This window comes from Caretta caretta, chromosome 4 (genome assembly GCF_965140235.1).
Source record: "Caretta caretta isolate rCarCar2 chromosome 4, rCarCar1.hap1, whole genome shotgun sequence".
Classification (NCBI taxonomy): domain Eukaryota; kingdom Metazoa; phylum Chordata; order Testudines; family Cheloniidae; genus Caretta; species Caretta caretta.
The window spans coordinates 152,082,911-152,108,329 of record NC_134209.1 but is presented as its reverse complement, the minus strand read 5'-3'; the positions used below and the strand labels follow the sequence as shown (position 1 = coordinate 152,108,329).

General features: G+C 54.3%; 1 protein-coding gene across 2 annotated transcripts; it reads right to left on the bottom strand.

Annotated features, from left to right (window-relative positions):
- Positions 1–177: 177 nt before the first annotated feature.
- Positions 178–24,956, bottom strand: CDC25B (cell division cycle 25B). 2 transcript variants are annotated; one of them, XM_048846451.2, is made up of 16 exons: positions 24,550–24,956; positions 21,147–21,274; positions 19,530–19,581; positions 15,323–15,364; positions 14,487–14,523; positions 13,704–13,814; positions 12,999–13,118; positions 12,235–12,372; positions 11,585–11,659; positions 10,877–11,053; positions 9,474–9,569; positions 8,744–8,806; positions 7,908–8,006; positions 5,161–5,294; positions 4,159–4,270; positions 178–3,306 (listed from the first exon to the last, which is right to left on the bottom strand). In XM_048846451.2, exons 1-16 carry the CDS (start codon positions 24,801–24,803, stop codon positions 3,166–3,168), a joined length of 1,779 nt encoding a protein of 592 aa, XP_048702408.2. In that variant the 5' UTR covers positions 24,804–24,956; the 3' UTR covers positions 178–3,165. The 2 variants fall into 2 exon arrangements, with proteins under 2 accessions (XP_048702408.2, XP_074984278.1); XM_075128177.1 differs by lacking the exon at positions 24,550–24,956 and adding an exon at positions 24,340–24,470.
- Positions 24,957–25,419: the final 463 nt, after the last annotated feature.

The window sequence follows — 25,419 nt, the reverse complement described above, 5'->3', positions numbered from 1 at the left end:
TGTGGCTACATCAGTGCAGTTTTCACAAGAGTTCGCACATGTGGAGCTGGATTCTCCTGGTATAAAACCAGGAAAGTCAAGTAGATTGAAGAACAAACTCAAGGAACCTGACCTGACAAGCCTCTTCCCTTGGTAGTGGATACAGTTAAAGCTCAAAAACACTGATTGCACAAGGTGTACTTTTGACACAGAAGTTTATTTTTCTCTTGGTTACACATCACTGCAGAGGAAACAAGGAGATGCCTTGGGAAATAAGTCATGACGGGGGTGTAAAACTTTTAACACAAATGTACAGACAAAGAAAACAAAGCAATCACGCAGCTCACAATACCCAACCCTGGCAATCAGCTTCAGTCCAATGAGTTTCCTGTACAACACAGGCCGCGGTAGAGGCAGAGCACCCCTATGTTAAAGGCAGGAAATTTACACTGGAGGGTAGTTTAGCCTGATTCTCTGCTGCCTTGCACCTCATGGTGTCATTTACACCAGTGTAAGTTCGGATCGGGTAGCATTTCCATTGTGCGGGCCAGATTGGTTTAAAGCTCGAGTTACCACCACTTAAGTTAATGCCATTGCTCCATACTTACGCTGGAAGATGCAAGCTCAGAATCCAGCCCACTGTGTGGGCTACAAGCGGTACATCGTTTAAGCCTCCAGCTACATAGGGGGTTTTATTCTTGTTGCATCCACGAGTGACTGATTTGATCATTTGTAAAAATAGACATTGGAACACATTGGAAAGTTTTGGGTCATAAATATACATGAAAGATAACCCTGGAAACCCTCCCCCCACACCACATAAAAATCGCTGAACGTATCCGGAAATAGTATTATTAAAATACAAAATCTGTTAAATAATTAAAAAAACCCAACACACACCTTGCGTCAGATGCAATCGAAGAGTTAACGTTCCCAATGATTCAGAACTCGGATTGGTGCCAGAGGCACCGTCTGATCTCGCCTCCCCTTTCACAGGACACCGTCCTCACTCTGACTCCAATGCAGTTACTCCTGATTTACGCCAGAGCAAGCAGAGCATCAGGCCCTTACACAGGCACAAAGCTACAGCCAGTCTTGCTCTTTAGCTGCAAATTAGGTTTAAGTGCTTTTCCCACATCGCTGCTAACTGAGCCCCGGTGTGGGCATCCCAGTGCTTCTAGTTTCTTGCTATTAAGTTAGATTCAATCCTTGCGGTCGCCTTCACTTAGGAAGCGCCAGAGGGGCCAACACAGCCCTAGCTGCCCAGGATGATCACAGAACACGTGATGGAAGAGTTTCTCCCAGGTGGTTTTAGTACATGGCTATTCGGATAGGCTGCAGGATTCTTGGTTTCACAGCCTGTTTGGTTTCATCGGGTCAATTCACACTAGTTATTACCCATTAGATACACCCGTGGGATAGCCCTGAAGTCAGGTTCCTACTGTTTCAGCGCAATTACACTCATTGAGCATCGCAATGGTGAATCAGGCCCCAGAATTCCACCGGTCACAGAGAAGAACACAAGCTAGCCTACAAAAGATACATTTGCACAACAACAAGCTCCCCGGATGGCGTTTTTACCCCTCGCCCACTTGTGCAAAGACAGGTCAGTATTTGTGGAAGGCGGTCAGATACTACAGTGATGGGCAGCAGTGTCAAATCCTAAAACACGTAGATGGGGAAACTGAGGCAGCGAGAGGTTAAAGCCCTAATCGGTTTTACCCTGATGCAAATCTGGATTGACCCCACTGAAGTCAACGGAGCTAAACTGGGTTTACACACCTGTAATTAAGAGGAGACTCCAGCCCAGAGCCTAACTCAAGAAACCAAGCCCTGACTTCCCCAGGCTCGGCTCTAACCACCAGACTCCGCTGCCTCCCTGAACTGAGCATTGTGATGTAGAGGGAGAAAGCAAAGCCAATCCTCAGGCTGCAGAGCCTTCCCCACCTCCCCTAGGAGGGAGATAAAGTGGCCAGTTTAGGCTAACCAAGGTCCCCTGAAGCAAGCAATTTTGCAGCCTAGCAGGACCGCCGCAGTCCAGAGGTTGGATGCTTCGCTACCCTCTGATCTAGGCGCCTCACGGGATTTGCTTTCAGTCATGTCACAAGTCCTGCCCAGCAGCATTGCCTCAGGCAGAAGTTGGTATTTCCACCTTGTGCCACAAACAGGCACTCTAGGTGTGACCTGGAAGGTGTTAAGGGAACGGTCTCTGACCTCAAGAGCAGATTAAAAAAGGCACTGGGGTGCCTGTCTAGCAGAGCTTTTTTCAGCACTGAATTTGGCAAATCCTGGAGCTTTCCCCCAGACCCTGAGGCCCTTTTTTAACACCCCCACCCCGCCCCTGGAGCATTCCCACTCTTGGCCATGATTTAAACAATGCATGTAAGATTAAAAGGACAAACAACGTCCCTGGCTAAGACAGCAATCCACACTGCACCCAAGGGCCATGCGGCTCCAGGAGGCCCTAAAACACTGAGCTGGGCCAAAATGAAGATCTCGGTCAAGCAGGACCTTCCCCCGAGTCAGCTTCCGATTGCATTTGGTTTGTTTAACCTTTCCAGAGCCTGAAGCTTGTGGACACACACATCCACACTCAGAACAGCTTGCAGGGGGCTGATGCAACACTCACACCTCTTGCGGCCATTGGTGGATGCTCGACAGCGCACTGGTTTTCACCTCCTCAAGGCAGGGCAGGTGCCGCTGCAGATACTGAAAGATGATCCCACCAACCAGGTCAGAGAACAGTCGGCACTTGAAACACGCAGACTTGGACAGCGTCAACCGATCCTCGCATAGTACCTGAAATATCCAGCCTAGCTTCTATGTCCAGTGCAACCACACGTTCATGGAGGATCTGGGTCAATGTCAGAGCTACAAATCCTACCCCCAGTAGGAGTTTCACAGCATGGAGAGGGCAACTAGCCCAGGGGATTCAGAAGCCCTTGAGCGCCACACAGTTCTGTCGTTATGGGAGGTATGTGCGGTTACGGGAGGTATGTGCGTGTGTTACTCTGTCCCATGGCTTCCTGGCCAAGGAGTAGATGGATCTCCAACCGTGTCCAAAGAAACTGGCTCAGCAGAACGGTTCTCACCTTGGGAACCAGCCCGAGCCTTGCGGCAAGGTGTGTCAAGTCTCTCTTCAATGCATGTGGCAGTCGCCCTGTGGCCCCCCGACCCTGTCCCCCTTCAGAAGTTCTTGAGGCGGCTGTACAGCTCCCGCTTGCTCTTTTCTCCTGCCCACGTGCGGCTCTTCTGGCGGAACTTCCGCAGGTCCTCCTTGAAGTCCTCGTGGTGCATGGGACGGTAGTCCCGAGGTTCACAGTGCGCCTGGGGACAGACGCACAGGGCTCGTGTTAACAGAATGGCCAACCGCCCCCAGGGTGACCCCAAGCAGGGCCTGAGCCCCTTCCCACCCACAACTCTGCTACAGTCAAGAGCCCTTTGGAACAGCTGTTGGTTTACCTGCTAAGAGCGGCCAGACGTACAGCAGTGTCTAAAACCGGTGACAATGCCAGGAGGGCCCAAGGCACTGCAGCCAGACTGCTCTTGGCCCTGTCCTTGGTCCCCTTCACAGGCTAATCAACAAACCCCACCCAGAGACACTGGCCCCTTTGCTGGCTTCCTGCAGCCACCTGGAAATCCCCCTATTTGGTTTTTAAACTTGCCATGGACTCAGTCACCACCAGCCCCGCTCACAAGGCCTCTCCTTCAACCATGACCTCACACCCCATCATGCCCCAGTCCCCAGGGAGGGGAAATGCAGCTCTCTTGTGTCTCAAGCTCCCCCAGTCTGTGTACAATGAGTCACTTCCCTTCTCTAAGTCTCACTTTAAGACCCGTCCTGCTCTCTGGGTCCCCTTATTCTGCCGTTACGCGGCACTCAGCTGCAGGTTCTGCAAAGGCTCAAAATCTGGAGGTTTTAAACAGACCCTGGAACCTCTTGCTTCCAGGATACCCGCTGTCCCCATTCCAGAGGGTGAATGCGCTGGGGCAGGGAAGGTATTTTGGTGCATGCCATTGCCACCTGGCATCTGCCAACCTCGGAGCGGGTAACACAAACCTTAGTCACACACTCGGCTATGCTTCCCATTGCACCAGTGGGTGCCCCCAGCCAAAGGCAGGGCTTCTGGGATGGACAGACACACACTTCACTGACAGGAAGACTCCGCCATGACTTACTTGGTACTGCGGGAAGAATTCTTTGTATCCTCCTTTCAAGATGTACAGTTCCGGATAGTGTAGGTTGGGGTACTCATTGCGTGCCCGATCTTTTTCCCTGACAAACCGGCACCTTCAAGACACAGAAGCATGAGGTTAAAGATCATCTGACCCTGTTTAATTTTGCGCACACAAGGGACTGCGCTGAATGCCATTGTGCCATGGAATGATTGGGCCAGATCCTTAGCTAGTTGCTCTGAAGTCAGAGCTGGGCCAATGTACGTTGGGCTAAGGATCTGGCCCACCATTTTCCATAGCACCTTTGGCCCAAATACATTCCACCCTAGAGGTGGCTGCATTTCATAGCCTGAATGAGACAGCAGCACTGCACGATCCCTCAATCAGCTACAGACCTCGGTGGCATCGCTCCGGGTTTCTGCTGGTTAGAGAAGGGTCAGGCCCAGTGTCCGGAAGGGAGGATTTAGCCTGATGTGGAAGCTGCAGGGAGAACCCTAGAGTTGGGATTCACCCAGACCATGAGTGGTCAAGAGCGCAGATTCTTTCGGTTCTCTCCCAATAAGACAGGCTGTTGCACTCAGACAGAAAGACCGCAGTGCTGGAGTGCTTATAGGACCACAAGCCAGACAGAGCGAGTCAATGGACAACAAAGTCCTCCAGAAGCTTAGATCCAGGAGGCAATTGTCTATCATTTAGTCTTGTAGGTTGATCTGTCAACACACAAGTTTCTTGGGGACCCAATGGCTCAGGGACGGATTAACCGCTTTGTACCCGTCCCAACATCTTGGGATCTATAATTTGGTGGGATGGCATCACTATGCCAGGGATCGTTCAAACAATTCCTGACTGGTACAGTCAAACTGGGTCCTTAACCACCTCCTGCAGCTACATCGTTTCAAGCTCTTTTAAGTACACTAGTGTCTAAACAGAGACCCCTCCTCTGTGGCCGGTAGACAAGGGTGTTGGGAGGACGTGTAGCTCCCACACAGCTTGTGGCCCACTTACATTCTGGGACCCCTCTCCGAAGAAAATTCACAGTGGAATATCACTATCACCCTCTTCTGCACGTCGAACGGGACGATGGGGTTCTTCAGCAGGAAGTCCTCTACGTCCTGCTCCAGAGGCAGGTTCACAGCCCCCTGGAGGAAACGGCATTTCCAAGTCAGAGGCAGCAGGAAAGACCTCCCCTTTCTCACTGATCCAGAGAAGCAGCAGGAGGTGTAACACCCTACAGGACCACTGAGGTCTTAAGAAACGAGAGGGCTTAAGGGCCTGATTCCCTGCGCCACTGCTCATCACTCAGCATGTGCAATGGGTGAACTATGCTACACAACCAGCATTTCCCCTCCCCGACCCATTGCCAACAGCAGTGTTTGCATCCACCATTGTTGTATGCTCCTGGGATCTCTGTCCAGTGCCCACAAACCCACTAAGCACCTGTACCCCCATTCAAGGGAAGGGAATTTGCAGGAGCAAATGAATTCTTTGCATCGGTCTTCATTGTTGAGGATGTGAGGGAGATTCCCAAACCTGAGCCATTTTTTGGGTGACAGATCTGAGGAACTGTTCCAAATTGAGGTGTCAGTAGAGGAGGTTTTGGAACAAATTGATAAACTAAACAGTAATAAGTCTCCAGGACCTGATGGTTCACCCAAGAGTTCTGAAGGAACTCAAATGTGAAATTGCAGGACTACTAACTGTAGTCTGTAACCCATCATTGAAATCAGTGTCTGTACCAAATGACTGGAGGATAGCTAATGTGACACCAATTTTTAAAAAAGGGCTCCAGAGGTGACCCTGGCAACTACAAGCCAGTAAGCCTCACTTCAGTACAGGGAAAACTGGTTGAGAACTATAGTAAACAAAATTGTCAGACGCAAAGATGAACATAATTTGTTAGGAGATAGTCAGCATGGTTTTTGTAAAGGGAAATCATGCCCCACCAATCTACTAGAATTCTTTGAGGGGGTCAACAAGCATGCGGACAAAGGAGATCCAGTGGATATAGTATATTTAGAGATTTTCAGAAAGCCTTTGACAAGATCCCTCACCAAAGGCTCTTAAGCAAAATAAGCTGTCATGGGATAAGAGGCAAGGTCCTCTCACAGATTGGTAACTGGTTAAAAGATAGGAAACAAAGGGTAGGAATAAATGGTCAGTTTTCAGAATGGAGGGAGGTAAATAGTGGTGTCCCCCAGGGATCTGTACTGAGCCCAGTCCTATTTAACATATTCATAAATGATCTGGAAAAGAGGGTAAACAGTGAGGTGGCAAAATTTGCAAATGATACAAAACTACTCAAGATAGTTACATAAGAACATAAGAATGGCTATACTGGGTCAGACCAAGGGTCCATCCAGCCCAGTATCCTGTCTACCGACAGTGGCCAATGCCAGGTGCCCCAGAGGGAGTGAACTTAACAGGTAATGAGCTAGTGATCTCTCTCCTGCCATCCCTCTCCACCCTCTGACAAACAGAGGCTCGGGACACTATTCCTTACCCATCCTGGCTAATAGCCATTAACGGACTTAACCTCCATGAATTTATCCAGTTCTCTTTTAAACCTGGTTATAGCCCTAGCCTTCACAACTTCAAGTCCCAGGCAGACTGTGAAGAGCTACAAAAGGATCTCACAAAACTGGGTGACTGGGCAACAAAATGGCAGATGAAATTGAATATTGATAAATGCAAAGTAATGCACATTGGAAAACAATCCTAACTCTACATATACAATGATGGAGTCTAAATTAGCTGTTACCACTCAAGAAAGATCTTGGGAGTCATTGTGGATAGTTCTCTGAAATCATCCACTCAGTGTGTAGCAGCCGTCCAAAAAGCAAACAGAACGTTGGGAATCATCAAGAAAGGGATAGATAATAAGACAGAAAAGATCACAATTGCCTCTGTATAAATCCATGGTACGCCCACACATTGAATACTGCGTGCTGATATGGTCGCCCCATCTCAAAAAAAGATATATTGGAATTGGAAAAGGTTCAGAAAAGGACAACAAAAATGATTAGGGATATGGAACAGCTTCCGTATGAGGAGAGAGATTAATAAGACTGGGACTTTTCAGCTTGGAAAAGAGGCAACTAAGGGGGGATATGATAGAGGTCTATAAACTCATGAGCGGTATATAGAAAGTAAATAAGGAAATGTTATTTACTCCTTCTCATAATACAAAAACAAGGGCCACCAAATGAAACAGGTAGCAGGTTTAAAACACACACAAGAAAGTATTTTTTCATGCAATGCACTGTCGACCTCTGGAACTCCTTGCCAGAGGATGTTGTGAAAGCCAATACTATAATGGGGTTCAAAAGGGAGTTAGATAGATTCATGGAGGATAGGTCCATCAATGGCTATTAGCCAGAATGGGCAGGAATGATGTCCCTAGCCTCTGCTTGCCAGAAGCTGGGATTGGGTGACAGGGCATGGATCACTTGATAACCTGTCTGTTCATTCCCTTTGGGGCACCTGCCATTGGCCACTGTCAGAGGACAGGATACTGGGCTTGATGGACCTTTGGTCTGACCCAGTATGGCCGTTCCTATGAGCTCAGCATCTTGAAGAGAATCATCCCACTTGTTTGGGTGCCAAACTCTAGGCACCCAAACATTTTACTGTTTTTGCCTGAAACAGGGTCATGGAGGAGAGCAGAACTCCCCGGCACTCGCTCCTGTGCTCACACCACTGGGCCATGCTGCCTGTCAAGGTTAAACAGAGACAAACAAGGCAGCGGTTCTGACCTTGATGTGACCTCCTTCATATTCGTAGGGATACCGGCAGTCCACGATCACACAGTTCTCAAGGAGGCTGTTGAACTGGCCGTTCAGTACGGCCACCATCTGCAGCGGAGAGAAGAAAAGCACACGGTTGCTTGACGCAGGACTGTGCTGTTCCACTGGTCTAAACAAGCCCCCGCTTCCCAGGGGCCTGGCCCTGCTGCCCCCGCGCAGGCTAAACAGCTGGAGTTCAGACTCTGGGCTGCAGAATCAGGCCTAAGCAGCTGATGGTCACAGTGAGGGCTGCAGGGGGTCACGGCGAAGTCACGGACCAGATTTAGTACAAGTCACAGGTATATTGCAAATGAGGGGGCATCAGCCAGCCACAGCAGCACCCTCTGCCCCGGCACCTTTACCCTAATCCCAGCCTGTTGGAGGACGAGAGGCTGGGGGAGGGAGAGGCTGGAAAGTAAACCTCCCCCACTCACCCCGTACTTGGCTCCCTGCTCTGGCCATTCCAAGCTACAACACGGGATCACAGCACCACTCAAGCTTGGCCCTGCTACTCCTCCATTAAGGCCAAGACAGTGACGCATGCGAGATTGAGTGAGTGATGCTGCATCCCCGTGCGCCAGGTTGTAATGCCCAGAGTAAAGAGCGGAGCCCATCCCTGCAGGACACAGTGGAACCATCTGCCCCACCACCCCAGGGGCTCCCCTCCACACAGGGCAGGGGACCCACTCCAAGCCTTCCTGCAGGAAGTCAGACAGAAGTCAGACGAAACAAGAAATCACAGTGTCTAACTTTTTACTGCACTGTGATAAACCTGCAGCCCTAGTCACGATTAGTTGCCTCCTTACCATTTCTGGGGAGATGTATTTCAAGTCCTGATGTTTCCCCTCCACAGTCTGTAGAAGATAGGCCTACAACAAAGGAGCAGTTAGCGACTGCAGTTAAGCTCTTTCCTTGTGGAATGTATCCGGAGCTGGGGTGATGGTTTTTAGGGCATTTCCCTGCATTACCAATACCTCAGATCAGAACTTTATAAAGGGGCACTATGAATTCACTTGGGGGGCAAAGGTTACATTTTTAGAAGAGTTTTAATAAGACTCAGTAAGACCAAAAGAAATCATTCCTTTACCACCCCAAGGCAGACAGTTCTTTCAAACCAATCGTTCATCTGTGGGGTTGGAAATCCCAAAGTGGGACCAGTTCTGCCCTCTCTCCTGTTGTAATTGTACAGCTGGGGAGGAGCTGGCATGACCATTTTGATCTCGTCGCTTTTATAAAGTTGGCATAGGTGGAAGGAAGGGGGCAAGACAGAAGAATCCACCACCCTTGTGTTGTCTGTAACATGCCAGGCACGATTCACAAACAAACAGGCATTCCCTTCCGTTTGGACAAGGACATTCGACTGGTCTGTTTCACGTTGGCGTCTAGTCCGTTTCACGGCCCATAAAAGGGCAGGCGGCTACTGGGTTTCCAACACAGCCCGGGGAAGGGTTCAATAGCTTTTGGGGGTGGGGGAGGTTCATTTTGGTTGATTTAGTATGAAGGGGTTTTCCTTCTCCCCCACCCCAGCCCCAATACCTTTGAGAAGTCCCCGATGAGTTCTCGGTGGTCATTATCCAAGATGTTCTCAATCTCATCATGGCAGAAGGACCTGGAGCGCAACAGCCGTGCTTTCTAGGAGGAAACCGAGACTGGATGTCAAATCCACACCAGAGAGCCTTCTCTATGAGAATGCAGCTAGCAGCTCTGGGCGGAGGAACCCGGGGTGGAGGTCTCCGGCTTGGGCTAGCTAGGAGGCCAGACAAGAGGACGAGAATGCTTCCGCAGACTGCAAAGCAGAAGCGACCATCTCTCATGATGGTCTCATGATCATCTCGTCAGACCTCCTGCCTAGCCCAGGCCAGAGACCTGCCCCACCATAATCCCTAGAGCCGAGCTTTTAGGCAAACATCCCATCTTGATTCAAAAATTGTCAGTGATGGAAAAATCGACCACAACCCTGGTAATTGTTCAATCTGGCCCTAAAGACTATGATCACTGACATTTACGTTCCCAGCACAGACACATGGATCACCAATCCTGGCCAGATTTTGCAGCTATATAGTTAATTCACTTTTGTCCATCTTGGTTTTACCACATGGGGGTGCCAGAATCTAAAGAGGCAAGAAGCCTGCAGCCTTTAACTCATGTTATCAGCCCTATCCAAGTCTGTGGGTCTGGATCCCTCTCCTCCAGTGCCTTGAATGTGGTGTAGTTCCTTAGACTCTGCACCAGGAGCGAGAGACAGGGACAGCAGGGTTCTGATGCAGGAACATCTCACAGCCGCTTCGCGGGAGTGCCAGGGAGGACACACGGCAGCCAAGTATCAGGCTCACAAGGGCTGCAACAGCGCTTGACAGAGACTCCTCTCGGCCGTAACTCTTAGGTCTCACCCGCCCCATTTTCCTAGTGGCTCCTTGCCCCTTGTGGGGGCTCAGCTCGCGTTGTGGTCTGTGGGCGACAGGCTGGTGCACCTGCGAGCTATGCGGAGGTGGGAGATTCCAGCTGGGTTACAGCAGAGAATCGCTTGCTCCTCCCAGGATAGCAGGAGGAGGGAAGAATGAAGAAAAACGGATTTGGGAGGAGCAGGGCATGGGGAAAACACCTCCCATTTAAAGGGACAGCGCCCCTCGACTGCCAAAGTGCTGGGGCCCATGTTCCAGCGCTGGGAGAGAAGGACGTATGACATGGCGGAGCTAGCCAAGAGGCTTCCCCTACCATCCACTGATTTCCGATGGCCGGCTGGGCCATTCCAAATGCCTACAGTACAGCCCTAGCTAGTGATTTCCTGCTGAAGGCTTCGGCGGGGCAGAGGAGAAGGGAGATCTCGAAGCATACCCCAGTATGTCTAGTAGCCAGCCCTCCCTGGGCTGGGAGGTTCTGGAGCCAGGGAATGGAGAGGGAGATGTCCCTGGCCCCAAGTCCGTCTCTGTATCACCTACCGGCTCCTCTGCCTTCTCCTCGATCGGGGTGCCAGCCACACTCTTCCGCCTCTTGGTTTTGACCGGAGTGTCTTTGTCCTGCGGCCTGTCCAGACGCTTCAGGATGGGCCGGATCACACTGCTGGGCATGGAGGGGGACCGGAAGAGCTGGCGACATTTGCTGCGTCTCACCAACCTCTGCAGAGACAAAAGCGAGACGTGGTTAGAGCCTCATTCTGGCCTCTCGCTCCCCCATGGGCATGGAGGGCAGGGCAGCCGTTTGCTGCGGCCTGGGAGGGGCAGGTCTTGTCTGCCCCATTTCACATCCCGGAGGGGCAGTTTGACCCAGACACGCTGATTTTGGCTTCACGCTTGGTTTAGGAGACACAAAGAGGCCATGGGCCCAATTCTGCTCCCAGCCACACCCGGGAGGGGGAGCAACTCCGATTTGGCGTCAGTGGGGCTCAGGGAGGAGAATGAGGTGCAGAACCCCGCCCCCCACCGCTTGGCCCTTTGCTCCTTGCACATCAATTGCCTTTCTAGAAAGGTCTCCCAGCAGGCCTGCCTCAGACTGACCCCAGCACGAAGGCCAGTCGTTGGCAGAGAGCACACGGGCACCCCTTCAGAACAAGGGGAACACGGTCTCCGGGCTGGCTCGCCCGGCACCTTTCACCCCCTGCAAGCTCCCTGGAAGGAGAGGCCCCAACCCTGCACCAGGCTTCCACATACCAGATCAGCGCCTTCCTTTTTCACCAGTGGGGCAGTCAGCAGGTTCTCCATCCCCGGTGGCACGTCTGCATCGCTCTGAGGAAGAGGCAGCGGGATCAGGGCAATGCACACCAAGAATGAGGCAATGGATTCCCACCAGCCCCATCCCATCCTCCCCTCTTGGCAGGGAGACTGAGACAGGAGTTGGCAAATCACAAGCTACTGAGGGGCTGCAGGAGCCAGACAGACCCCGTGGTTCTCTCTGGCTCTCAGCAGGGGCTGGAGGGTTTCCCTAAGACCTGCGCTCTGCAGATTGCTAGCTATATTTGCCCCATGAACATACATTTGTGATTCTGGAGTCAGAGACCACCCAGGTACAGGGGAGGGACTGGCAGGTCATCCAGACTGAGTGTGGTGGATCGTCAGACAGCCCGGGGAAGAGGGCAGCACATCCCCTGCTCGAGGGAGGCCAGGAAGGAGCGAGGGGCTGGGTGGCAACGCATGAGCCAGGGGGATGGGGTTGTGCTCCATTTCGGAGCAGGATGGGAGCACAGGCTCGAGGCTTAGCTCCCGAAGCCAGCACTCCCCAAGCTACGATCCAGCAGCCTGCAGGAGCAGCTGGGGTGCAGGATGTTAGGAGGCCGCGAGGGATGACCACGTGCATGCTGTACCTTCAGCTCCTCCTCGTCCAGGATCATCATAAACCCATCATCCTCCTCCTCGGTCACGAAGGAGGTCAGGGAGGAGCGGCGCAGGCTCACCGGGCTCTCGGCTTCCATCCCCATGTTCTCCTTCTCGGGGGTGCCACACTGGGGAGCACACAGCGAAGGGGGAGGGGTTAGAGTGTGCCTGGGGGCCGCAGACCGAGCAGGAGCCGTCTGGCTGCGGGACCTGCCATGATGCGGGGCTCTGAGGGAGGCCTCCTCTGACAAAGGAGGCGTGCAACTGGGGGACAAGCCACCAGTAAGTGCAAAGCCATGGCACAAGACGTGGACCCAAAGTCACGGCCACCTGTAGCAATTAGGGATCCCAAAGCACTGAGCTAGCTTGCTGCCTGCCGGGTGCTGCCAGACCAGTGCACAGTAACCAGAGCAAGGGACAGACCCTGGACTGGTACCTCCTTCACCTCCTGTCCCGGACAGTCAGTCACTATTAGACACCGACTGTACCCTGCCCCAGAAGCAGGTGCATTTCAGCCACAGGTAGCTTCTGTATTTACACATCTCCACCCCGGTCCATACGGCAGCCCAGGTGCTATGCAGATGATAGGGATTAACATGAAGAGGGACCCTGCATCAGCTTCACGGGCACAGGCTCCCGGGTCCTGGCATCACCACATTAACAGCAGGTGTTACGTGCAGCTGGTACCATGCTATGCTCCAGATCTCCCCACTATGGCCATGCACACCCCCCCACACCCCAGACCCGCACTCACCAGGAGGTCTGGGGCGGAGTTTGGTCTCTGTGCAAAAGGGTCCTTCTCGCTGCTCCCATCGAAGGGGTGAAGCCGGCTGTGATTCGTGGGCCTCAGCGGTATCTTAAATACAAACCCCGCCTGCGAAGGCCAAAGGCCTGAACGTTACCCGACCGGGGATGCACTTCACAGGCATTTTGCCCAGCCCTTCTAGGCCACCCCCGCTTGGACTGCTTGCCAGCAACACGCCATCCGAGCAGGACGCAGCCCTGGCTTAAGTGGACATGACTCAGTCACCAACACTGAAGGGCTTGTGCCACTCACACCGGCTCTCCCCGGGCCAAGGCACAATGGTTTGCCAAGGACAGAGGCAACACAAGCCCAGGGCTAAGTCCCACCTCCCTGAGACCAGCCCTTTTCTGGGCTCGCGAGATGGGAGGGTCAGGCTGATCAGAAAGGGGCAGCCGCTGGAGGGCTGAAGGGGCTGGAGCTAAGAGGCTTAGGATGAAACTGAGCAGAGAATTCAGGCTCAGTATCTAGGAACATCTCCAGAAGGCGAGACCCCTTCATAATCCAGCAGGAACGAGATGGGGTACGGCCCCAAGAAATGGGCTGTAAGGGACAAGTCCACCCTGCTCCTTTCTTCAGTGGTGGGGCTGGGACAGCTCTTGAAATCTGCTCCCCCGTCACATCCCCAGTCCATCCCTTCTCTGCCTCCCGACTCACATTCTCCTTGTTCTCTTTCCGGCGCGAGGGCCATTCATGTGTCTCCGGGCTGCTGAACTCCTTGCCGTTGGAAATGTGTTTCAGGGCAGGACTGGTGCCCAGGAGCCTCTCCTGGACGAGAGGGGGGAGAGATCATCAAACCTGCTGCCACACAGGCTCCCGCCACCATTCAGGGCCCTTCCCCACAAGCGGAGACTGGCTGACAGGGGGTGGATCACTTGATAATTGCCCTGTTCTGTTCATTCCCTCTAGGGCACCTGGCACTGGCCACTGTCAAAAGCCAGAATACTGGGCTTGATGGACCATTGGTCTGCCTCAGTCTGGCCATTCTTGTGGTCTCTCCAGGGTCCACGGTTCTGACACAGGTTTGCCATCCGTGGGTCACCTATTTCCCCACTTCAGTGCAGCACCTGGGGGCTCTTTCTACCCCCACTCAAGCACGTGACAGGGGACTGACCCATTATGTGTGCTGGATGCTGTTCCCTTCAGAGCCCATTACAGACACTTCTAGCCCAGACACAGGAAAACGGGGGGGTCGGGGAAGTAGCAATGCACTCACCCCCTAATGGATGAGCTGCACCCCCAAAACGCTGAATCCCTCCCCTCTGTCATGGGCCAGCAGCCGTGGGCTCCTCCCTGGCCAGATCTCCTTGGCCAACACAGCATCCAGCCAGCCCCAGCCACCCTGGCCGCAGCAGGTCAGTAGCTGTCACCCTTGGGTTTCCCCGAAGCCGGCACTTCTGGCCGTGTGATCAGATCCGCAGAGGGGAGATGGGAACTCACCGGCAGGGAGTGGATCCTCCGGACGGGGAATCTGTTGCTAAAAAGACAAAGCAGGAAAAAGTGTTGGTCAGCGACCCCTGCCAGAGGCTGTGCCATCCTGAACCCACCCTCCCCTTCCCACTCAGGCCCCAAAAGCCACCAAGAGACCCTGCAAGAACTGACCGGTGCAGGCAACCCCACAGCTAACTAGCTCTCACAAGTGACCCTCCCACAAGTGAGGGCAGGGGAAGCAAATCTCTGTGCAGGTTGTTATACAGGAGGGGCAGTGCTAGGGGTAATCTACACAGGTGGGTTTGATTCTCCTAAGCACGAATTAAGGCTGCTTTACACCCTTCCGGCAGCGTAAAGGCCTCTCAGAACAGAATGGGGTTGCAGTCACACTCAGTATTTCCGTGAGGGGAGCAGCAGAAAGTGGCCTTAGCATGAATGAGAACCGGGCTCCGTGCTGACGGGCACCGCCTTTGTGAGCGCAGCTCCGCTCCCCGACCCGCTCAGCGGTCTGGACACGGCATTAAGGCCTCTCCCTGTAGCGACTGATGCTCTGAACATGGCAAGATGGGAGAAAAGCTCTTGAGAGGGCAAACAGCCACTGCAAAGGACAGCAATGGATGTGGGCTCTACGTCGGCGGCTGGACGCTGCCAGAGGTTTGTTCAGGACCCGATCAATCCTACCACAAGTGGGAAATAAAATCCAAACGGCCTGATCTGCCCAGAGGAGCTTGGCCCTTCCCTTCCCTGGGTTCAGCATGCATGTAGGGGTGCAGCACAGGGAGGAGAGACTGCGAAGGATAAAATTCAGCCTTTACAAAGAGGGAAAGAAAGGTCAGTGCACTTACCCTTTGACAACTCTTCCTGATTCCAGAATTGCTTTCTCAAAGCTGCAGGAGGAGAGGGAGGAGAGCCGCATGTTAGTTCACATGCACATGAGCAAAGGGCCTGCATCTCAGCCAACTTACAGTGGCACTGACTGCCCAGGGAGAGGTTAAGGAGGCGTTTTAACTCCCGGGCCCAATTCGGCCACCCTTCCACACACTCAACAGCTCACTCCACAAGCAGGAGCCTAGGGAGCAGCGCTATACTCCACGCACCCAGAGACTAAGCCATCTGGCCCAACACGGCTTCCCAGCTGGTGAAAGGAGAGGAGACAGTGGGTCTCCGGTCACTCCGGACAGCTCCAAAAAGCAACAAAGTAACTGAGAAGCGATCAGGTCCATGGGTCAGACCTCCAGCACCCTGCTTCCCTTCATCCCCTCAAACGCCTCCTGCCCCACAAGCAAGCCAAGGAAGCTGCATAACAGAAGGATGGTGATGTGTTTAGAGTACGGCACAGGCTGGACACCTGGGTTCCAGTCCCACACTGCTCAAGGTCATAACAGCCAAGGTTGTTGAGAGTCGCTACTGATTGCAGGTGTCTCTGAATCTGGGCCTGTGGGATGCTGTGCACCCAGTGACTTCAGACGGAGTTCGGGGGGAAATCAGGCACCCCAAAGACTGTTTGCATATTTATGTGGGGGGATGGGGGAGGAAATCAGACCCAGGCTGTCCCAAGTTGTGCATCCTAAAAACAGAAGCCCGCAAAATTTGAGGCCACGTCCTGCATTGTGCCTGTCAGCCTGCAAGATCTCAAAGCCCCAACATACAGACTAGGGCCCTGGTCGCATGTGGGGCTAAGCCGTGTTTGAATACGGCTGAGGTCAGCCAGGTTTAAACCCTTGTGCAGGCAGGGTCTTAAAGGAACGCTGGCTCCCTGCGTGCACGAGCCGTGTCGTGCCACTTGAGTGAAGGAGCGCGGATTAATTAAACGCCCTCTGAACAACAGGGTGGTCTTGGAAAACAACAATCCAAGAAGCCGCAGTTGCTGCTGCTGACCTAGTTCTGATTCCCATGAAGTTAAATCAAAGCTTGGCTGGGCGGGGCGCGGGCGGGGGGCTCCCTAAAGCCAGCCGGGGACAAAGCTCTCCCAGAAAGGAAGCCAATAAAAGCGCCTTTTGTGAGCCGGGCTGCAGAGCCAGGCTCCAGATAGCGGGGGCATTTCTATAGCAACTGGCCCGAAGCGGCTGCTTTCCACCTGTATGTAAATGGGCCCCGTGGTGGGAGGGGAGGTTGCCAGGGCTCAGCAGCTGGTCGGGAGGGGTGAAGTGTGGCAGCACAATGGGAGGGGGCTGCCCCTCAGCACGTGGGTGAGGGGGGCCCCCCCAATGCCAGGCAGATGGAAGAATGTGCCCAGCCCCAATTCACTCCGGACAGGAGGAGTGGGGGGGCTGCAACCTTTGGACTCTCTCCCTTGTGGAATTCAATCCTCCAGCCTGCCTAGCAACCTTCCCCCCCCATCCCCATCACCTGGTGACCCAGGGGGCTCCCGCTGGAAGGGAGCTCGTGTTAGCCCACTTAGGGAGTGCAGGCATGTGGGCAGAGGAGCCAGGAACCATCTGTTCACCTCCACCCCAAAGTTACACATTCTCCAGCACATCTGTTGGGGGGAGTGGGGGGAGGGAAACTCCTCCCAAACCGTCAGAGCAGGTGCGAGGAGGGCAAGTGAGGGATCGCGGGAGGAGAGCAGCCGCTCGCCCAGATGCAACCGCCTTTTTTTAAAATGTCAGATGTCAATCAAAATCAACAACAGAGCTTCCAAGAGCCCAGGAGGGTCCCCAATCGCCCGGCTCGGCCTGACTCGCCCGTGGCCTGCAGCGTGTGCAGCTGTTGACCCCAGTGCAAACCAGTTTCAGACTGAATCATTTGGCACTTGTTTCAAGCAGGATTAAACACCCTCCCCCCCCAGCTCTAACACCTGAGAGTTTACAGGAGTGGGTGGCTGAGGCTCTGTGGCCTGCGTTGTGCAGGAGGTCAGACTAGACGATCATAATGGTCCCTTCTGACCTTAAAGTCTAGGACTCTCCCTGCACGCAGCATCTAGCGCTCGCTGCCAGATCTCCAGTGGCCCCGTTCAGAACGGCCCCCACCCACAACAGGAATCCTGAGCCATTCAAGGGGAAGGACTTTTGAGAGCAAATGCAAAACTACCAAGAATCTTCGGTGGCACCCCACGCCCAAGACAATTGTTAACAGGAACTCAGGCAGCCCCACACAGCAGCAAACTGCAGTGCAAGAAAGAGCAGACCACAGAGACCACCACAGCTCCTTGATCTGGCTGGGGTGATGGGTTTAAGATCCCCTCCCGCTTTTACTGCCTTCACACCTGAACCCAACTGGGAAGGAATTTTGGAGATGCTGTCCAGGACTCTGGAGGTCAATGGATTTGCACCTGGGAGAGCAGTTACTCCACATTTACACCCATGTAACCAGAATCTGGCCCAGCAACGGTGACATAAAGCACCTTCATGAGCACTGCCTTCGATTTCCTGTTTGCAATCGATTCTGCCGAGTTCTGTTTGAAGCAGAGGCCGATTCAGTCCGTTGGGGGAGTTGCACAAGGGATGAACCTGGCCCGTGGTCTATCTACAGCTAGCTGGTTTCTGAACTCCAAGAAAGATTTCAGACCCCAATAGCCACAGCCCAGAGGGCCTAATTGCTCAATACCTTCATCCCAGTATTCAGCTGATGCAACTCCAGTGAAGTAACAGATGGCCATCCGGCACAGAGATCTTTAAGCTCAACTTGAAAACAAAAGCCTATGTCCAGAATGGAATAACTAACACTGATTTCCAGGCTCAAATCTCAAAGGGACTAGAATGAACCCTCTGCCCATATACATCTATTGAAAGCCTGAGCTCCAGATTCAACAGTGCCCGGGAGCCCCTGGGGCCTGCTCTACACTGCAGACCAATAGCAGTCTATCTACATCACTCAGAGATGTGAAAATCCACCCCCCTGAGCAATGTAGTTACACCAACCTAACCCCGCCGTGTAGACAGTGCTATGTGGATCGGAGAGTTTCTCACCAGAACAGCTACTGCCTCTCAGGGAGGGGGATTAACTACGCTCTCCCGTCGGCGTAGAGTGTCTTCACTAAAATGCTGCAGCAGCCCAGCTGCGCCGATGCAGCATTTTGAACCGCAGGTGCCAGATGGCTCTGGAGAGATGCCAGCTGTCCCTTAACGGCCTCGTCTGTGCACAGATACCCTGGCCACCAGCGATCAACACAAGGAGAGTTGGCAGCAAGGCCTGGGGATGCAGCATCAGAAGTGAAGCCAACACCAGTTCTGTCTGTGGGTATGTCTACGCTAGGAACACGACAATTGTGGTCACATAGACACTTTCTTCAGCACCAGGAGGGTTCTTCCATCGCTGGTGTTAATCCACCTCTCCGAGAGGCCGTAGACTTATTCTGCTGACCTAGCAGTGTCTACACCAGGGCTTAGGTCGGCTTAGTTACACCTCACAGGGCATGAAATTTCAGGAGCTAGTCACTGCTACTGCACTGGACTCAGATAAACAATCCACCCCTTCCTCCTCCCCGGCTTCTTCCCCCGCTCTCCAAAAAATGGATTAAGCTCACTTGTGGACAGTCCTTGGAAAAGTAGATCCAATTACAATTTCACTTTATACTGGATTACAGGAGTCAATTCCCCCACTACTGAAATGCAGCCACCTCTGGGCTGGAGCACAGAAGCTGTTTAACAGTGCACAGCAACACGTCACACAACTGTTTGGGACAGGAATTGATGCGGGAGGGGGGGAGATACTGGGAGGCAGAACGGAATTACTTCAAAACAGGGTTTGCAAAAAGTGCCCTGACTTGAAAGGCCATGAGCAAGTTCACCTCTGATTTGACAACAGGCATCTCCAGCAGCACAGCACCCCCAAGCGATGCGCTGATTCAGTGCTGCCTTCCAGAGAAAAGCACCAGTCCCGAGTCACCAACACCATCTTAGGCAGCATCTAAGTTTGCGTGGGTGTCTCCCATCCAAGAATTAACCTGGCCTGTCCCTGCTTAGCAAGGCTTCCTAGGATCACCGCACAAGGTAGATGTACCCAAACTCCCACATTAACCCTTAAAACTCCAGCTATACTGTAGCTCCCTGTTTTCCAGGTTAAGTGGAATCCAACAGGCCAAGTGACAAGGAAAAGGAGACATTAACTTACACGTCTTCAAAGGGTTCTGGGTCCAGCTGTCCAGGGGAATCCAGCCCAACTCCTGTGCAAATGAAACACCCATGGATAAGTCCCTAGGAAAACGGAGGTGGGGGCCTAGCAGCAGCAAGGGTGCAAAACCTCAGCTTCCTTCACATACATTTCATCTCTTGGGGAGAGGTGAATGGCGGCAGGGTGAAAGGCAGATACTGCCAGGTCTGCCGACTTCTCCACCAAGCTTCCCACAAGCCAAGCAGAGATGGATTTAAAGTTCATTGTGATTAGGGGAACCAAGCACACTAGCCCTTGCCGTTCTTTCCAAGGTTAAATTAAGCCTCCCCCGGTTCATCTCCATTTTATAGACAGGGGAAGCGACTTGCCCACAGCAAGTCAGTGGCAAGCTGAGAACAGAATTCAGGAGTCTTATCTCCCAGTCCCCATGGGCAGCCACAAGACCCACTGCCTCCCGGAAACAGGAGTTGAACCCAGGAGTCCTGATGCCCTGTGCTCTGCAGCAGTCACTGCCCTCCACATAGGGAATAAGAAACTTGTTCCATACAGTTGCTTCTCGCTCTCCCCAGGGCACAGAACGAAGGCTTCCCAGATTCCAAGCCCTGCCCGCCCCAAACTCCGCCCTGGGCCAACGGTGCTGGACTGCAGCTCCCCCCCAGAGCCCACAGTGCAGGAGGTGCCAGAAGCTGCTGCCTTTTCCCAGAGGGATTGATTTAATCACACACACCCCTCCACCACATAAAAGGTTTCCCTTATCTGGAGATGGCCAATAACTTAAAAGCAAGTCAGCCTCACTTCTCCCCCACACACACACAGTGCTCCCATTCCAGACAGATGGCTTAAATGTAGGTGGGACTTTAGAGGAGATTTCAAACAGGGGGCAGGTCACTCAACCCAGATCATTTTTAGTGATAATAGTGTAAACAAAACCCAGCGGGGGGAGGGGGGGGGGGAATTAACTGTCCGTCCCTAGTCCATACATCGTAATTCAATCAGGCAAGGGCTGGATTCCTAGGCATCCTTTCCCCTGCACTCAGAGCATCCCTCGCTGGCTGGGGACCTGGGACCCTAGCAACGCTCTGGGCCTTAGGAAGCATTGCGGGAAGCTCCCGAAGGGAAGTGAAGGCTCTCCCCACAGGGAGGAGAGAGGGCCAAATGGAAGAGTGTCTCTTTAGCAGACGTTCTCCCCACGACGGGGACAGCAAAGGCAGAGCCCAGACACAGCCGGGATCTGTTTAAAGGGGAGGGAATTTAGTTCACGTGGAAGTGAGCTGCGGACAGCACGGACCAGAGGCAGGCAGTGTGTAAGCACGCTTCCCAGTGTCCCTGACCCACAGCCTCCTGCGGGGCCAGTCCTGGGCCTCCCCCCTGGGCCCACGCCGCTCGCTCCTCACACCCAGTCTGCAGCACGGTACCCCCTCCACGCTATTCCAGGCCTCGGCATGCTTGGCCTGAGAGGCCCAGGACAGCAAACTGCATGGTGGGGAAGTGGTACAAAGACATGGGAGACCTCCCCCTTACACTCTCCAGAAGTCAATTGCACTTGGAGACCTGGCCCTGCCCCAGCGTCCAGGGACAAAAGCCAAGGGAGTGGCCCCACACCACAGCAGTGCTGACCTGAATCCAAAGACTCGGACCACCCGGAGTCCTGCGACGACTCAGACGAGACGGAGTCCTGCGACACCGAAGACCATTCGCTCTTGAAGCCGATCCCCAGCTTCTTCCTCTTTGGGGTGTCATATGGACTGGAGGGGGGGCAGAGAACACAATTACTAAGAAGCCAAAGCAAGAGGCACGATGACCCACCTAGGCTGAGGCGGGGGGGGACACAGCGGTTTGGCAAGGCACCGAGGTTCAGGACTCCTGGGTTTCTCTTATGCTACCCCAGCCACAGAGTCCCTGGATCTTGGGCGAGTCTCTCAGGCCTACGGTTTCATAGGTGTCCACTGATTTTGGGTGCCCAACTTGAGACACCCAGTGCTTGGTTTTCAGGAGGTGCTGAGTCCTCAGGTGGGCGACACAACAAAAAAAACAAAAAGAGGCCCCGCCTGCCCACCCCAAGGCAACTGAAAATCTTGGACACCAGCCCCACCTCATTGGTAAAATGGGCATAAAGCTGTCGCCAGCCATCCCGGGCTCGGTCACTCACACCTGCAGAGCCTGGAGATCCCCAGAGAGAGGCGGTGGAAGACGGGGGAGCTTGAAAGGATCGTTAGCTATGAGCCAGAGATAATGGTGTTTAGTGCCCTTCCTCCAGGGACCTCCAAGTGTTTTATAATCCTGCAGCAGGCCCCTTATCTCCACTTAGATATGCGAAGCCAGGGGGCAGAGAGGAAGTGATTTGCTCAAAGTCAGAGATGGACTCTGCGGCAGAGCGTCCATCTCCAGAGGATTAAAACAGGACAGATCCTCAGCTGCGTAAACTGGATATCAAAGACGTCCATGGAGCTGGACACTGGTTTATACCCCCTGAAGGGTCTGGTCCAACATTTCCACAGCACCTTCCACTTGGAAATGCCTTACTGGGACCTGCCCTGTTAGAACTGCTTGAGCAGGGCACTGTACACCTATGTACAAAGCCCTTTACACATGTTAACGAAGCCTCACAATAGCCATTAAGGAAGGTGGATTTTCAGAAACAGCTGAGTGAATATGGTTGTTCAGTCTAAGGCCACTGCCGGGGCCGGGCTAGCACCAGGAGTGCATTAGACCCACTGCGTAGTTCTGGAAGAACAGGAGTTCTTTGAGTGCAGAGGGCTGAAATGAGGAGGAGTAGGAACCTCAGGGGCTTGTGAAAAAGTCTCCCAGTCCCTCACCACCACTGGCTTCTCTGTCCGAGGGGCTGGCACAAACGCAGGCTTCCTCCTGCGAAACCTGCAGGAGGCAGCTGGCCCAGTGTCTCCGCTCACCCTGCCGCTCTGGAGGAGGCTCTCTGTACTAGGCCATGTGCTTAGACACAGCGGCTCAGGCTGCAAGAAAAAAACCCCCTTTCTCTTCCCTGAAAAGTACAGCCCTGCCAGCCTCCAAGGGAAGACAGCATCCCGGGGCACATACCGCTGATCAACCTGCCCCTATGAGAAACAACAAATCCCCCAAACTCCCAGCCATACAGAACAGAATCATCTCACCACCCACATTCAACCATCACAGGCTCAGTCCTGGGGGTCAGATCTATGGGGGGATGCCACGAGAGTTAGGGTCAAATCCTGACCCAACAAAGCCATGGGGGGATTGCCTGTAGTATCACTGGAATCAGGATCTGGTCCACAGCGCAGTTATCCAGAAACCCATAAGCAATACTGCCAGCGGTTTCAACAGGGCCAGGATTTCACCCCTTCCTTTCCCAAACTCTCCTCCCCAACCCCCCCGGAGGTGAAAAAAATTATTCTGCTGTGTGGAGCAGGATCCTGGACACCCGCCCTCCTGCTCAATGGAGAAGGGCCAAAGGTTGCTCCCAGGTATGTGGCTGTACGTCCCTACCAACTGCACGCATGGAAACCAGCGCAGAGAACTCAGTTCACTCATCGGTTCGGGGACAGAGCTTGCACGGTCCGCCAGCGAAACCAAGGGGAACTTTGCACCCGTGCCTCTGGGGAGAGCAGGATTGGGCCCCTTAGCACCGCACTATGTGGTCGAGACTGCAGCTGATGGTAGAAGAAAGCTCGGAAGCAAGCAGGCAAAATGAAGCTAGGACAGGCATGGCTCGCAGAGAGCCAGCGGCTTCCTGCGCAGAGTCATTCTGAGCTTTGGTAGCGGGCTGCTCCCACCCAGATCCCACTCCAGCAGTTATTCTACTGCAAGGGGCATAAGCAGCTCTGTTCCCCCTGCATTTGGGCCTTGAACAAAGGCATGGAAATAACATGCACTACACCGCATGTAACTTCCCCCGCCCTGGCCTCAAAGCCAGCTTGGAAAAAATCTGTTCCCCGAGGCCCAGCTCTCAGAAGGTATTGCCTCAACACGGGTGCAAGGGAGATTGCACATTGCCACTGAGTTCAGGAAAAGCAGGGCCTAGGGTGCCTCACAGCAGGGCTGCCATGGTTGGTTGTTTAGGCCCGGCTCTTAAAACAGGTCTCCGCAGCTGGAGAATTGGGACACTGAGCAAGAGAAAATAAGACTGGCTGGTTTTCTACCTGATTTGCTCTGGGAATTATCTCCGACCCGGGGAATGCAGCGGGTCAGGCTAGGTGATCACGACGGTCCCTCCTTATGAATCGGGACACCACTAATGGGGCTCGATTGTGCGTGCACCCTGGTCTAGGGCTGTACGTTCACTGGCAGAGCGGGCACTGCCATCCCCGGCTCTGCCCTCAGACACACCAGGGGCAGCTTCGCTGGTTCTGGAGCGGGGTCAGGATCAGGCTTGCCTAGTTAACTTCCAGCCACGCTCTTCCCGGATGAGCCGCATGGCGATTTGCCCTTCCCCCAGGGCAGGTAGGGCTGACAGCCCAGCTCTGCCCGGTTCTGGAACCCTCTCTTTGGGAGCAGGGAAGGGGAACACATGCACCAGCTAAGCCCTGGGGCCTGCCCAGCTGGGGATCAGGGCCAGGGGCTGGTCTTGGGGTGAGGGGAATATTTTGCAGTTTGGGATTTTGATCATGCACCCTCTGCATGGGTAATATGAAGTACGGGAGGCAACCCCAGCCCCTCACTCCCCCCCAATACATTATAGCCCCCCCGCCACAGATTCAGCAGCCGGGTCACCTTCCTCCTCACACCAACATAGTCTGCATGTGATACACATACAATACACGGAATATACATGCAATCCACCCCCACACTGCATACAATGCACCCACATCATACTCACAGAGTGCATGCAATCCTCTCCTTCCCCTCCACTGCATACAATGCACCCACATCATACTCACAGAGTGCATGCAATCCTCTCCTTCCCCTCCACTGCATACAATGCATCCGCACCATCCACGCACACAGGGCATGCAAGATATACACACACACACACTGCACCCACCCCGCACGGCAGCCGGCCACCCTTGCACGCCGCCGCGGCACTCACCTTCCCAGCCCGGCCAGGTTGTTCAGATTGAGGGTCAGGTTGGTGACTGGAGACAGGACCCCCGGCGACAAGAGGCCGCTGGCCCCCCGGGGGAAGCCGCCGGAGAGCCCGGGGAGCCGGGACGGTCTCACCGCCGCGCTCCTGCCCCGGGCAGGGCTGCAGCCGCCCGGGCCGTCCATGCGGAGCGGCGCGGGGCGGTCGCTGCGGGGCCGGGCTCGGGCTGTTACGGGGACCCCGGGGGCGGCTCGGGGCATGCGGGGCCGGGCGCTGCGGGGCGAGCATCCAGCGAGGCGGCGGGGAAGCGCCCCCCGGGGGGCAGCGAGCGCCGGGCAGGACTCGGGGCGCTGAGCCGGGCTCCCCGCTTCGCTCTCTCCGGCTCTCTCCGGGCTACAGCGCGCCCCAGCCCCCGGCCTGTCCTTATATTCGAAAAATAACACGGGCGGGCGGGGAGCGGGCAGCCAATCGCACGGGCCGCCCGGCAGAGCCAGCCCCGCCAGCCGGGGGGGGACCCCCAGCCCCCAGCCGGGGAGGGGTCAGGCTGCAAGGGGGGGGAGCGTGCGGTGCTGGGAAAGCGGCTCGCTGGAGCAAACGGCAGCGGGGCGGGGGGGTTGCAGTTTACAGCGCTTGGGGGCGCCCTGGCATAGGGGAGCCCCCTCGCCTCATCCCAGGAGTCCCCCCATCTTTGCTCCCCGCACTAACCCCAATCCAAGCCTCCTCCACGCCCTCTCCTACCGCCTGGGACGGGGATCGAGCCACCAAAAGTCTGATCCCCCCCCCTCCTTTTTTGTTTTTTTGGTTTTTTTTTGCTTCCGCAACCTAAATGTTAAACCCCCTGCAGCAGCTTCGGCCCCAGAGAGGTGAAGTCCCACA

What these genes read in the sequence shown, in the direction of transcription:
- CDC25B (XM_048846451.2), bottom strand. Translation starts at nt 24,803, where the DNA reads ATGCCCCGAGCCGCCCCCGGGGTCCCCGTAACAGCCCGAGCCCGGCCC. An exon ending in TGGACGAGGAGGAGCTGAAG is followed by an intron (nt 11,660 to 12,234) that starts GTACAGCATGCA and finishes CCTCTTCCTCAG; the next exon opens with AGCGATGCAGACGTGCCACC. An exon ending in AAAAGGAAGGCGCTGATCTG is followed by an intron (nt 11,054 to 11,584) that starts GTATGTGGAAGC and finishes TTGTCTCTGCAG; the next exon opens with AGGTTGGTGAGACGCAGCAA.